The sequence below is a fragment of the Lycium ferocissimum genome, chromosome 4 (genome assembly GCF_029784015.1).
Source record: "Lycium ferocissimum isolate CSIRO_LF1 chromosome 4, AGI_CSIRO_Lferr_CH_V1, whole genome shotgun sequence".
Lineage (NCBI taxonomy): Eukaryota > Viridiplantae > Streptophyta > Magnoliopsida > Solanales > Solanaceae > Lycium > Lycium ferocissimum.
In genome coordinates, this window is record NC_081345.1 from 42,448,559 (window position 1) to 42,463,237 (window position 14,679).

Sequence of the window (14,679 nt, forward strand, 5' to 3'; positions counted from 1 at the left end):
ATGTTTTATGTATTCATTAGAGTGGTGTAAATACCCTATGGACCAAGTTTTTTACAGTGATATGATGAGATAATTGTGGGATCCCGTCATTCTTAATCAGGTGTTTCATATTTGAACCGTGATAATTAAATAACTTCTTGGTAGGGAAAATCTTACTTCCTTAGCAAATTTACCGTGTGCGATCGAATTAGCCGAATGATGAGTTTCGAATATTAGATGGTTTAAGAAAGAAAAAAATGTCAGCATCCTTAATCACTTCTTCCTATGCATATGCAGCTTGATTAAGGATAGCAAATTGTCAAAGACTTCTGGATAACTTTTTAAAAGTCTTCAGAATCATCTCTTTTATGTTGTGCTAAATATAGAAGACCATATTAAAGAGACTACCCTTATTTCTTTGATTAATTAGCAGGCCTGATTCAGTCCTACTATTGAAAAAATAAAGAATAAATCCACAAACTCTTAGTTCACTTTAAACTCCCCATTCTCTTAAAGGTCTCCGGCAAATGCCCATACTTTATAGGGACTAAATGACCAAGATTATTTTAAAAAATACAAATTGGAATTTTTCATATGCATTAAACCAAAAAAAAAAAAAAAAAAAAAAAAACACGAATGATTAAAACGCAAATTGCGTAGAACTTTTCACCGACATCTTTTTGTGGGGCAGTTGTTTAGTAAATGTTCCTTTTTTCTTGTTGCAATCTATGAACCTTTTAGATCACGGTCTAAAGATTCATTTTGAACAAACTGAAAAATATTATGAGAAAGCATTAGACCACAGTCTAAAATTGATAAATATTAGATGACAATCTTATATTTTGTTAGACCCAACTCCATAGGACTACATTTAATCTAACTTTTAAAAAATTTCCCTTATGGGACATCCGATAAATTTAAAATAGGACAAAATCTTAAACAGTGGCCTAAAAAGGAATATTTGTGTAAATCAGCCCAAATTGCATACAAAGTGGGTCTCACTTCTCTAGGGAAAAGAATATAAAACTTGGGATGTACTTGGGCTCTGATATCATATCGAGTTAAATTTTTTTTTTTTTTTGCGTGGATTGGCCTTCATTTGGGGTGGTCTTTAATTTTTGTCCTTCAAATTGGTGGTTTTAAGTTTTGTCCTTCGCCTAATACCCCAAAATTATGAGTTCGAACCCTAGTTCAATAAAAAAAAAAAAATGCAAGGCAGAATTTGCAAAATTCTACCCATGGAATGCAAAATTTTGCAAATCTGTCCATTCAGAATTTGGGTCTTAAGGCAGAATTTTGCAAATTCTATCCATGTGTAAATTTTGCCTTTAAGGCCCAAATTCTAAAATTTGCATCTGCCTGAAAGGCAATAGTTAAATACCACCATTTTGAGGGACAAAAATTAAAGACCACCCCCAGGAAGGGCAATCCGGCAAATTTCCCGAGTTAAATAGGTTTTTGGGTTGGCTATCTGATGTAAAATATGGTTTGTGAAGAAATTGGACGGTTTTTCCTACAAACGGACAGGTCTTTAATTTTTGGCCTTCAAAATCAAAGTTATGCCTAAAGCCGCATATGTTTTTTAAGGACACACACATAATTTGTGGAATACTATGATGAGAAAATATAAACATATGTCCCACGAAAATATTATTTGTTATGAGGGACCGAAATTAAAGACTAGCACAAAACATGGACCAAAATGCAAATGACCCTATGACATCTTGAAAGCCCAAATATACAGGCCCAATGAATAAAATGGTCGTGGGCTTTAACTATTAATGTCGGTTCTTTAGGAAATAAATAAACCAAAACCGAGCCCTAAACGGATAAAAACCGGAACACGACAATCATAAGATTGCTCGAATTGGGACAATTCTCTTTCTAGGGTTCGGTAATCAATCATGGCTACTGCTTCAGGTATGCATATTTTCGTTTTCTTTCCATATAATTAATATGCATATTCTGTATTGAATTATGTGGGCACAATATAGATTACTTGATTTGGGTGATGCGTCGTTATTGTTGTTCTAGCTGCATATTGTTATCATTAGGATTAGTTTCTATTTAGATGGAATAATAGATTTATCCTGGATTCAGTTGCAATTGATGTTAAAGTTCTGTTTGGATAGCTTTTTAAGATTTTCTAGGGTGTTTTGTTAGTGGAATAAGCATTTTTCCAATGAGAAATACCATCTACGTCGAAAAGGTTTTTTGAAAAAAATTAATATATGTTTTTGACAATAAAGTCTTTCCACAACTTCAAAAAACTTTTAAGAAATACAAACCCCGCCGAACCCGTAAGGGTGGGCGAGAGTTGGTTGAGCAGGGAATCTCCCAAATGGGGCTTGCCTAGTGCGGTTTACCTCTCCCGTGTGGTTTGCGGGCTGTTACACTTGAGAAGGGTTTACCTTGTGCTCACCCGAAGGGTAGCGCCTGCTGCTTCCCTTATCATCAAAAAGAAACAAACCCCGCCTAAAGTTTGATGCTTCATCAAGTTATGCTGCCTGAAGTTTTTTTTCTTGCATAAAGGGGTGGCTGCTTCAAGTCATTAAAAAAAAAAAAAGGGGTGGCTGCTTCAATGATAAAATCTTAAAATTTATCTGATGCAATTATAATTTGTGAAAATGCAGTGGCGTTTAAGTCTAGGGAGGACCACAGGAAACAGTTGGAATTAGAAGAGGCGCGAAAGGCTGGTCTTGCACCAGCAGAGTTGGATGAGGATGGAAAAGAAATCAATCCTCACATTCCTCAGTATATGTCTTCAGCTCCCTGGTATCTTAATGCGGAGAGATCGGTATGTGTTTCTCCTTGTTTATAGTTTCGGTGTTGCATTTTTGATTTGCTAGATTCACGTTTGACATTCACTTGCTGTGCTATTCTATAGAGTTTGAAACATCAAAGGAAATGGAAATCAGATCCGAATTACACGAAATCATGGTATGACAGAGGTGCAAAAATATATCAGGCTGACAAGTATAGAAAGGGTGCATGTGAAAAGTAAGTAAAGTATTCACTTTCTTCTTGGATGTTCTGATGTACCTGTTGATTCACATTCTTTTTGCTGGCCTTCGTAGGCGTATAAATCATGTCTCTTACCTTTAATATGGTCAAAAAGGATTTCAATCAAACGGGAATCCTTTTATCTGGAAATTCGAATCTTGTAGTTATTGTTTGGCGCTAGGTGCCTGGCAAAACTTCAATTTTTGGTGTATTCATATTACTTTGGGAAGTTTATCGAAAATTTAATATACTCATCTGATTCCAACTCTAAAGTTGGAAAAAAGCAAATAACTTTTTTGGATTCAAGATATAACCAATCTTCTATTTACTTTGGTGATTTTTCGTCAACTTTGAAATAGTATTGCTCTATGTGCTATCTTTTACGTGGTGTCTGAATATAATGTGATTTGGACAGTTGCGGAGCAATGACCCACGATGCTAAGTCATGCATGGATAGGCCACGCAAATTAGGAGCAAAATGGACTGGAAAACATATTGCTCCTGATGAGAAGATAGAACAGTTTGAGCTGGATTATGATGTAAAAGGGACCGTTGGAATGGTTATGATGCTGCTTCGTATGCTCATATAATTGAACGATATGAAGCAAGGGATGAAGCAAGAAAGAAATACCTGAAAGAGCAACAACTAAAAAAGTTGGAGGAGAAAAATAACAAAGAAGATGAAGAGAAAGGCGATAGCGAAGATGAAAATTTTGAAGATGCTTTGAAGGTAGATGAAGCCAAGGTTGATGAAAGCAAGCAGATGGATTTTGCAAAAGTGGAGAAGCGTGTACGAACCACTGGTGGTGGAAGTACGGGAACTGTTAGGTTTGTCTTTCTTTATATCTTTTCATCTTTGAACCCTTCCTCTTTACTTTTGGGCTCCCATGGTTTTTTTGGTTTGGGGGCGGGCGGCAGTGGCAGCCATGAGGGGTCAAGTGAATGGCTTTAACTCGTACTATGTAGAAAGCACGTAGTACACATCTAGGTCTGAGTACTACTTTATCAAGCTACTGATGCATCTGCATTGTCCAGGAATCTACGTATCCGGGAAGATACAGCAAAATATCTTCTTAATCTTGATGTCAATTCTGCACATTATGATCCCAAGACCCGGTCTATGCGTGAAGACCCTCTTCCAGATATGGATCCAAATGAAAAATTCTATGCTGTAAGTGTACACTTGGTTCACCAAATAGTATTGGATTTCATGGTTTATATTTTTTGACGTAGTCATCCTTTTATGTTTCCTCTTATAGGGTGATAACCAAAATAGAGTTAGTGGTCAAGCATTGGAGTTCAAACAGCTGAATATTCATGCTTGGGAAGCTTTTGACAAGGGTCATGATGTGCATATGCAAGCAGCTCCTTCCCAAGCAGAACTGCTTTACAAAAATTACAAGGTTAACAAAGAGAAACTGAAGTCACAAACAAAGGAGGATATCATGGAGAAGTATGGTAATGCTGCTAGTGAAGAAATACTTCCGAGAGAACTTCTGTTGGGTCAGAGTGAGAGAGCAGTTGAATATGATTGTGCTGGTAGGATTGTGAAGGGACAGGTAATTCTTTCATCAAAAGCTGCATTTTAATGCATGAATCACTTTGCAAGTTTCGGGACACGGGGGTGAATGACATACCGTAATGGTATATATTAAATTATGAGATTGAAGCTTAGTAGTTGTTGGAAGTGCAAAAAGTTATTTGTTTTCATTTGGGTTCATTCTGCTTCATTAAATTAGTTTACCTCAGCAAGAAATAGGATTCAAGAAACTGTTAAATTTTCAATATCCTCTTGCTTGGGAGGTTCTTGGAACCACATCAGTATTCAATCTCTGCCGGGTTTAGGTTCCCCTTCACCTTTCAGTTCCAGCGACATAATAACTTTTATCACTATTTCCTACTTCAAATATTGAGAATAGAATAATTAAAGTGGTCATCCTCACCTTCCATCATATCAAGTAATCCAGTCTTAAAACATACGGTCTTGTTTACCTCAATCAAAGGCATTTCAACATCTCTCTCTCTCTCTCTCTCTTTTTTTTTTGGTGAAGAATGCAGCTATTTCCATTCTTGTCCTAACCAAGTTCATCCAAACTGAAACAACCTGCTATATTAAGATCCTCCCGAAAAATCATCTGCCTTTCATACAGCTAATATCAGATTCAAGACTTTAGATAGCTAACCTCATTTACATAAACATCATTAGGACAGCGGCAACAGAGATTCTTAGATACTGTCTCCAAATCCTACTCTCTTTTGAGGAAAGTCCACACCACTGAAGTTGTCAGACTAGTTTGTGGGATGCAAAAAACATTTGCTCCATCTTCGGGGCAGGGAAGAACTAGAAATATCATTTAACAGGAATGTATGATTCGATAATGTCTGTAAAAATGTTTCCTAGATTCATTTGTGAGTAGCTTGCCTGAACTTGTGAGTTGCTTTCTGTAGGAGATGTCTATCCCTAGGAGCAAATATGAAGAAGATGTTTACATCAATAACCACACCACAGTTTGGGGTTCATGGTGGAAGAATCACCAGTGGGGTTACAAATGCTGCAAACAAACAATCAGAAACAGCTATTGTACAGGTGCTGCTGGAATTGAAGCAGCTGAAGCATCTGCTGATCTTATGAAGGCCAATATTGCTCGCAAAGAGTCCGCTGAAGGTTAGTATTGAACTTCAGATTGTTATTCCCTCTCGTCAAAAATTAGTATGTACGCTTTAATCATACCGATAATCCATTTTCCTGATGACCAAACTTTCATAATTCTTTGTAGTTTGCTTTTAGTTTTTATGTATATCATCCGTGGCAGAGCTAGAGGTCAAGGTACGGGTTCGGCCGAACCCAGTAACCTTGGTCCAAACACTGTATTCGTATTAAGAAACTCATTTAATATGTACAAATTATAAATTCAGAACACAGAAACTTAAAGCGCTAGAATCCTGAACTCCTTCAAATCCTGGCGACACCTCTGATATCACCCGAACTTAAGGGAGACCATCATAATACTTCTTAATGTTACCTGCTCCTTACCAAAAAAAAACCTTTTTAAGTTACCTGTTACTTTCCTCCGGGGAAAAAAAAACACACTACATCATCCTCGATGTAATATTAAATGATATCATCAACTCTCTTCTTGAGCACATTTTTGTTGTCATACCGGTAGGCAGTAAAATGCAGCAGAATGAAAAAGGCTCTGGTTCTGTGCAGTCTGCTGGAGAGAGAGAGAGAGAGAGAGAGAGAGGGGGGGGGGGGGGCGCGCTTTGTCTCGCTTCCGTAATTTTTGAATACCGTTGGTTTGCCTATGTTTTGCTTTAGATGGCAAAGGTTTGAGACTTTTAGTTGGAGTTGAAGGTCTGATGTATTAGTGATATCTGTGTATTTTCTGATTGATACACTATTGATAAATTCTGGGATTTCTTTTGGTTAAGATTCTGAGAATTTTATCATTAAACAATAGAAAATGAAGTACTAAATTGTTGAAGGAATTTGTCCTTTGATTAAAGCAATTAGTTCAACTTTCTCTTCTTAACGATATTATTATTATTATTGTTATTATTTTCTATCAGTGCTACTACAAATGTAGTTAGCCAACTGTTTAATCTCCTTGGATTTCATGTTCAAAAAACTGAACCTATAATGTATAGTTTATCTAAGATTCAAATGTGCAAGCCATATTATCCCACTGTGGCATGAAGACATATTTGGAAGTGGGTTTTTTCCTTGCCTGTTACTTTGTAGGGATACTTTTATACAGTGTAGCCATCTATCTTAAATTTTATATTTATTTTCTTTTCATCGATCATCAAGATACGCATGAGCCGGTTGAGGAAAAGAGGCTCGCTACTTGGGGAACTGAAGTTCCTGACGATTTGGTTCTGGACCAGCAAAAGTTGGCTGAAGCTCTTAAGAAGGTATCCCCTTTAACCTGTTCTTGGTGCCTTCATAGCCACTCTTCTTGCTCATGGTGATGAATTAATTCAGTTTCATCTTTTAATTTTGAAAACAAAATGTAGATTTTTTTTTTTTTTTTTTTTGAGTGTTTGGGAGGAGAGAGGGGGGGGGGGTTGGTGGTGTTGGTGTTAAGACATGATAGCCTGACTGATGGCTCTAGCTCACATCTAACATGATATCTGAAATTTGTATTTCTTGTCCCGAGCAGGAGGATGTAAAGAAAAGAGAAGAGAGGGATGAAAGGAAAAGGAAATATAATGTGAACTACAATGATGAGGTACATCTAAATCTTCGCTTTTTTATCTTTCCACTCTCGTCTGTATCTTTTCTTTTGGGATCTCTTACCATATTTTCTTTGTAGGTTACACCGGAAGAAATGGAGGCCTATAGAATGAAGAAGGTCCTCCATGACGATCCAATGAAGGACTTCTTGCACTGAGTTATGAATGTGGCAGAAGAGCAAAGTCCATTTCTGCACCTGTTTAGGTAGCACTTGCCATCACATGCATGTAGGTGAATTGTACCAGGAGAATGAAAGGTTAATTCTGAGTTCTGTCCGTTGTTTCTGTGATTTGGTTGTGATGTTTGTAAAATACTCCCGAACACAACCCACAGGGAAAATAAAAACTTATATGGGAGAAACTCCTTGGATGATTAATACTTCGTTGTGCTTGTAATGTATATACTGCTTCAACCTCATTTCTCTGTTATTGCAATATAATTGTCGCATGAATGTCTTATGTGCTCTGAGTTGTCGGTTGTATGCGTAACAGTAGTGGTTCTGAAATATTTGAGCTTCTTGTCTTTATCCCTTTTATAGCACCAAATTGAAATATGGAGCTTACTGTGTGTTGGAAGCTTCCATACACACTGTTGTCTATCGGTAGGCCTGGCTGGTTTCTGGTCTTCATTATGTTATTTACTTGCTTTTGATCATCTAAGCAATTATATTTACAATCAGTTTTTAATGGAATGATCGGAATGGAATATAGTAAGGTTCTTTTGTTGACATCCGATAAGAAAAAAGATAGTGAGATTCAGACACTCGGTATCAACGAGTTTGGGAATGAGATACAATTACTATTGTTGTTGTACTATATCCGTTGTATTTCATTTTAGTCCTTTCCACAATTATTGACACCTTTTCGTACTTAAACTCTGCCCATACTTTATAGGGACTAAATGACCAAGATTATTTTAAAAAATACAAATTGGAATTTTTCATATGCATTAAACCAAACAAAAAAAAAAAACACGACTGATTAAAACGCAAATTGCGTAGAACTTTTCACTGACATCTTTTTGTGGGGCAGCTGTTTAGTAAATGTTCCTTTTTTTCTTGTTGCAATCTATGAACCTTTTAGATCACTATTTCAAAGATTTATTTTGAACAAACTGAAAAATATTATAAGAAAGCATTAGACCACGCCTAAAATTGATAAATATTAGATGATAATCTTATATTGTTAGACCCAATTCTATAGGACTACATTTAATCTAACTTTTAAAAAATTTCCCTTATGGGACATCCGATAAATTTAAAACAGGACAAAATCTTAAATAGTGGCCTAAAAAGGAATATTTGTGTAAATCAACCCAAATTGCATACAAAGTGGGTCTCACTTCTCTAGGGAAAAGAATATAAAACTTGGGATGTACTTGGGCTCTGATATCATATCGAGTTAATATATATATATATATATATTTTTGCGTGGATTGGCCTTCATTTGGGGTGGTCTTTAATTTTTATCCTTCAAATTGGTGGTTTTAAGTTTTGTCCTTCGCCTAATACCTCAAAATTGTGAGTTCGAACCTCAGCTCAGTAATAAAAAAAAATAAAAAAAAAAAAAAAAATGCAAGGCAGAATTTGCAAAATTCTACCCATGGAATGCAAAATTTTGCAAATCTGTCCATTCAGAATTTGGGTCTTAAGGCAGAATTTACAGAATTTTGCAAATTCTATCCATGTGTAAATTCTGCCTTTAAGGCCCAAATTCTAAAATTTGAATAGTTAAATACAACCATTTTGAGGGACAAAAATTAAAGACCACCCCCAGGAAGGGCAATCTGGCAAATTTCCCGAGTTAAATAGGTTTTTGGGTTGGCTATCTGATGTAAAATATGGTTTGTGAAGAAATTGCACGGTTTTTCCTACAAACGGACTGGTCTTTAATTTTTGGCCTTCAAAATCAAACTTATGCCTAGAGCCGCATATGTTCTTTAAGGACGCACGCATAATTTGTGGAATACTATGATGAGAAAATATAAACATATGTCCCACGAAAATATTATTTCTTATGAGGGACCGAAATTAAAGACTAGCACAAAACATGGACCAAAATGCAAATGACCCTATGACATCTTGAAAGCCCAAATATACAGGCCCAATGAATAAAATGGTCCTGGGCTTTAACTATTTAAGTCGGTTCTTTATGAATTATGAAATAAATAAACCAAACCCGAGTGGTAAAGGGATAAAAACCGGAACACAAAAATCATAACATTGCTCGAATTGGGACAGTTATCTTTCTAGGGTTCGGTATTGGATTTACTGAGATAATCAATCATGGCTACTGCTTCAGGTACACATATTTTCTTTTTCTTTCGATATAATTAATTTGCTAATTGGTCTTAAAAGTCTAATTATTTAGTATTGAATTATATAGATTACTTGATTTGGGTGATGCGTAGTTATTGTTGTTCTAGCTGCATATTGTTATCATTAGGATTAGTTTGTATTTAGATGGAATAATAGATTTATCCTGGATTCTGTTGCAATTGATGTTAAAGTTCTGTTTAGATAGCTTTTTAAGATTTCTAGGTGTTTCGTTACTGGAATAACCATTTTTCAATGAGAAATACCATCTACGTCGAAAAGGATTTTTGAAAAAAATTCCTGAAAACAATTGATATATGTTTTTGACAATAAAGTCTTTCCACAACTTCAAAAAACTTTTAAGAAATACAAACCCTGCCGAGCCGGTAAGGTGGGCGAGTTGGTTGAGCAAGGAATCTCCCAAATGGGGGGTCTCAAGTTCGATACCCCTTCATGCTTTCTCGGTCGAGCTCGTCATACGGGGCTTGCCTAGTGCGGTTTACCTCTCCTGTGTGATTTGCTTGCTATTACACTGGAGAAGGGTTCTGCTTCCCTTATCATCAAAAAGAAACAATCCCCGCCTAAAGTTTGATGCTTCATCAAGTTATGCTGCCTGAAGTTTTTTTTTTTTGCATAAAGGGGTGGCTGCTTCAAGTCATAAAAAAAAGGGGTGGCTGCTTCAATGATAAAATCTTAAAATTTATCTGATGCAATTATGATTTTGTAAAAATTCAAAGGGCGTTTACGTCTAGGGAGGACCACGGAAAACAGTGGAATTAGAAGAGGCAAGAAAGGCTAGTCTTGCACCAGCGGAGTTGACGAGGATGGAAAAGAAATCAATCCTCACATTCCTCGATATGTCTTCGCTCCGGTATCTTAACGCGGAGAGATCGGTATGTGTTTCTCCTTGTTTATAGTTTCGGTGTTGCATTTTTGATTTGCTAGATGCACGTTTGACATTCACTTGTTGTGCTATTCATTTACATAACCATGGAAACATAACCAAATTAGCTAATACAAACGACATGTATGAATATCTAAGTTATTACAGATCCATCACCGATTAGATGATCTATTTTCCCTTCGTGTGTTCAAAGAAATCGCCACATCTTGATGCATGAGTTCAACATTATCTTCGTAAATGAAATTTGCTTCGGCATTCTTTTCGGCCTTTTTGAGAGGCTTGATACAACTCAACTAGGTGCTTTGGCGTACGACAGTGTACGTGACCAATGCCCCTTCCTCCACATCGGAAGCATTTATTTTCCGAATTTTTCTTTTGGCACGCCTTCATGCTTTTCCTCCTTCTTTTTACACCGCCGGTGATGAAGGGTATTATTTGGTGCAATACGAGAATTATGATTAAAATTCCTTCCTCGACCACGGCCATGACCACGACTGGGGCCACGACCTCTTCCACGCCTAAAATTGTGAAAGTTTGCCTCATTCACTTCAGGGAATGGAGCAGTACCAGTAGGTCGAAAAGAATGCCGAAGCAAATTATTTGACATTACTACGTACTAGCATATGAGGTTTTCCTTGTTCAGGATGAGCCTGTCCCATATGCTATGAACTCTATTGTCCCGAGAAGAAATAGAGTTATCAACTTATAGCATTTGTTCATTATCCTAGCGCCAATTGGGTCAAATTTTACTAATACTCGGTATTTATGTCAAATCATACTAATAGTTAATTCATGAGTGAAGGTGAGAATATGTATTATTTCCTCCGTTTTAATTTATGTGACATAGATTTAGTCGACACGCAATTTAATTAAGAAGATTTTTGAAACTTGTGGTAAATATATTATAATATTTGGATAAAAGCTTGTCATTAACGGCAAAATGACAAATGTAACGTGAATTATTGTCAAATTAAATGTGTGTTAAATCCTTTTGAATGGACTAAAAAGAAAAATATGTCATATAAGCTGAACGGAGGAAGTACTTAACTTTGGTTTAATAATAAAAGTGTATGAGAAGACATGTTTTATGTATTCATTAGAGTGGTGTAAATACCCTATGGACCAAGTTTTTTACAGTGATATGATGAGATAATTGTGGGATCCCGTCATTCTTAATCAGGTGTTTCATATTTGAAGCGTGATAATTAAATAACTTCTTGGTAGGGAAAACCTTACTTCCTTAGCAAATTTACCGTGTGCGATTCAGAATTAGCCGAATGATGAGTTTCGAATATTAGATGGTTTAAGAAAGAAAAAAATGTCAGCATCCTTAATCACTTCTTCCTATGCATATGCAGCTTGATTAAGGATAGCAAATTGTCAAAGACTTCTGGATAACTTTTTAAAAGTCTTCAGAATCATCTCTTTTATGTTGTGCTAAATATAGAAGACCATATTAAAGAGATTCCCCTTATTTCTTTGATTAATTAGCATAGATATTTTCGAAAATACCATTTATATTAATGATATGAATTTTATATGTATTAAGAAAATACGAAAAAACGTTTAAAAGAAAAGGAACAAAACTATCTTTTCCAATGATTGTATCAAACTATATACGGGAAAAGAACATAAGTAGGCAATAGTTAGAGAATAATTACATAACCGTAGCAAGGTTATTTAGTTTTCATTTCATAGAAACTAAATATTAAACTTTCAAACGACAATCCCTATAATTCAGTTGAACGTGAATAAAATCGTTTGAAAGTTTAATATTTAGTTTCTATGAAATGGAAACTAAATAACCTTGCTACGGTTATGCAATTATTCTCTAACTATTGCCTAGTTATGTTCTTTTTCCTTAAGACTCTATATTATAAAACATAACAACAATTTTACAAAATATTATGGATCTTCATCTTTCATACTTTTTTCGGATTTTTAATTTTTTTTTTAAAAAAAATTTAAAAAAAATTATTCGCTCAAAGCTTAAAAAATTCTCTCAATTTTTTCTATATGAAAAATGTATGAAATGTGTATATGCGAGCGAAATTTTTATACAGATTCATACACAAAATTGTGAGCTAAGTTTTTAAGCCTTGAATATTGTATGAAAGTAAGTATACAATGTTGTTGTAGTTTTATTAGTTTTCAGAAACCTAACACGAACTTGATACACAAAAAATGTGAGCAAAATTATAAGCCTTGAGCGAGGTACACATATTTCATACCGTTTTCATACACAAAACTTTGAGCGAATTTTTTAAACCTTGAACTAGATATACACATTTCATACATTTTTTCACATATTAAATTTTGAGTGAACTTTTTAAGCCTTGGGCAAGATATACATTTTTCACATATACACATTTCATACAGTTTTCACACACAAAAAATTGAGTGAATTTTTTAAGCTTTGAGTGATTTTTTTTTTTTTTTTTAAATTAAGCCTTGAACAAGATATCAAACATTTTTCATACACTAAATTTTGAACAAACCTTTTAAGTCTTGAGTGAGATATACACATTTCATACACAAAATTTTCAGCGATTTTTTAAAGTCTTGAGTGAAAAAATAAAAAAATAAAAAAAAATAAAAATTTGAAACAGAATTTAAAAAATATATATATATTTTTTTAGAAAAATGACACGAGAAAAAATTTCGTCTATGTTTTGCTTGAAAAATAGTGGTATGTTTTGTAAATTGGAAAATATCATAATATTTTATAAATATATCCTATTCTTATGTATACATAAGTCATTCTCCCCCGTACACAAAGGAGTGCAGGCCCGAACGTTTTAAAACAAGATTCAGTACCATAATACTACATTTTCATCTTCTCATTCTAGTGTAATAATCCATCATACTTCTTACTTAAACATTACCTGCATAGTTTGTATTGAAAGTCATTTCATCATTTTCAACTGAAGAATAAACATTGCATTACTAGCAGCAATTAGTATAAATAGAACTAGAGAAGCAATAATAGGTACTAAAAGAGAGAGGGGAGGGTTCAACCACTTCTTTCTTGGCCTAGAAATGGCTCATGTCGCCTCTATGAGAACATGAAATAAGCAAAGCCAACAACATTGGCAAACACATTTTGAAACCACAAATGGCAAGCTAATAAATAAATAAGAATAAGAGGTTGTTAGCATGATATCCAAACAAAAAAAAAAAAAAAAAAAAAAAAAAAAAAAAAAACGGCAGCTTGGTCAAACATAAGCTAATACTAAGTAAGTAATTTTGGAAAGATTAAACTTTCCGTATAAACGAATCCTTGTTGTAAGGCACGATATGAGGCAAGAATCCAAATGGACGTCCTTTGGATGTCCTAAACCCCTGATATGCACCCTCATCGTAGTAGAGTAGCACTTCACCATCCGGAAACCTATATGTCGGTGTGGCCACAAGATCGGTCCCTCGTATAGTAAATAATTCAGTCCAAGATTTCTCGAGACCATAGTCTTTCACCCATACCTTAAAAGTGTTCCCTCTCTATTTATGGAATTACAATAAGCACAAAGCATTCCTTCTCATACTGAAACGCCATGTAGTGGGTAACCCGTGTTAGGAATATAGCCGACTCCCTCCGGCAACGGTATTTCTCCGTACACCTCATTTGATATATTAAATAAAACTATAAAATTCTTAGATAAATTATCCATACAGATCCAATGAAATGCGCCACGAAAAAATGCCAAAGAGTCCATACAAGACACACTATTGCGAAAGCCACGAGGATGGCAGTCAGTTTTTCTCCAAGAACAACTCTTTAGTGCAAAAATTCTAATGGATGAGAAATTACAACCCGATCTTTCAATCTTAAGAATCTTATAGTCATCACTAATTGGGTCATATCCCAATCCGTAAGTGCTAGTGATTATGGGTGGAAATTCAGTATTAGGAAGTAGTACTGATTCATTTGTGAATGGGTTCCACAGAAAATGGTAATAACCACCATACAAAAGAAGAGACAAGCCATCGCAACAACATAATATGAAGTAACCGCCCGGTTTATGATTTGGGCAACCAAGCTTTTGTACATCCTCAACCAGTTGACCCGATGATAAAGAAGCAGAATAAAATGAAGTCAAACCAACCTCACGGTTCACTTGGCCAATAAGTAATTTTTTATTGTTCTTGGCATGATTGCAATGCTTGGCCTTAAAGCATGGATCATAGATTAATGTATTCCAAAATTTTGAAGCACATTTGAATCGAAGAAGAGACGGCACAGGT

The 14,679-nt window shown here is 35.2% G+C and overlaps 1 protein-coding gene across 1 annotated transcript; it reads left to right on the forward strand.

Moving 5' to 3' along the window:
* Positions 1-1,758: 1,758 nt before the first annotated feature.
* Positions 1,759-7,675, forward strand: LOC132053069 (pre-mRNA-splicing factor SLU7-like). The gene is given in 11 exon segments (XM_059444900.1): positions 1,759-1,899; positions 2,613-2,776; positions 2,867-2,979; positions 3,398-3,519; positions 3,522-3,810; positions 4,018-4,153; positions 4,242-4,541; positions 5,431-5,647; positions 6,794-6,897; positions 7,146-7,214; positions 7,299-7,675. Coding segments are annotated over 11 exon segments (1,608 nt in total). The 5' UTR covers positions 1,759-1,883; the 3' UTR covers positions 7,377-7,675.
* Positions 7,676-14,679: the final 7,004 nt, after the last annotated feature.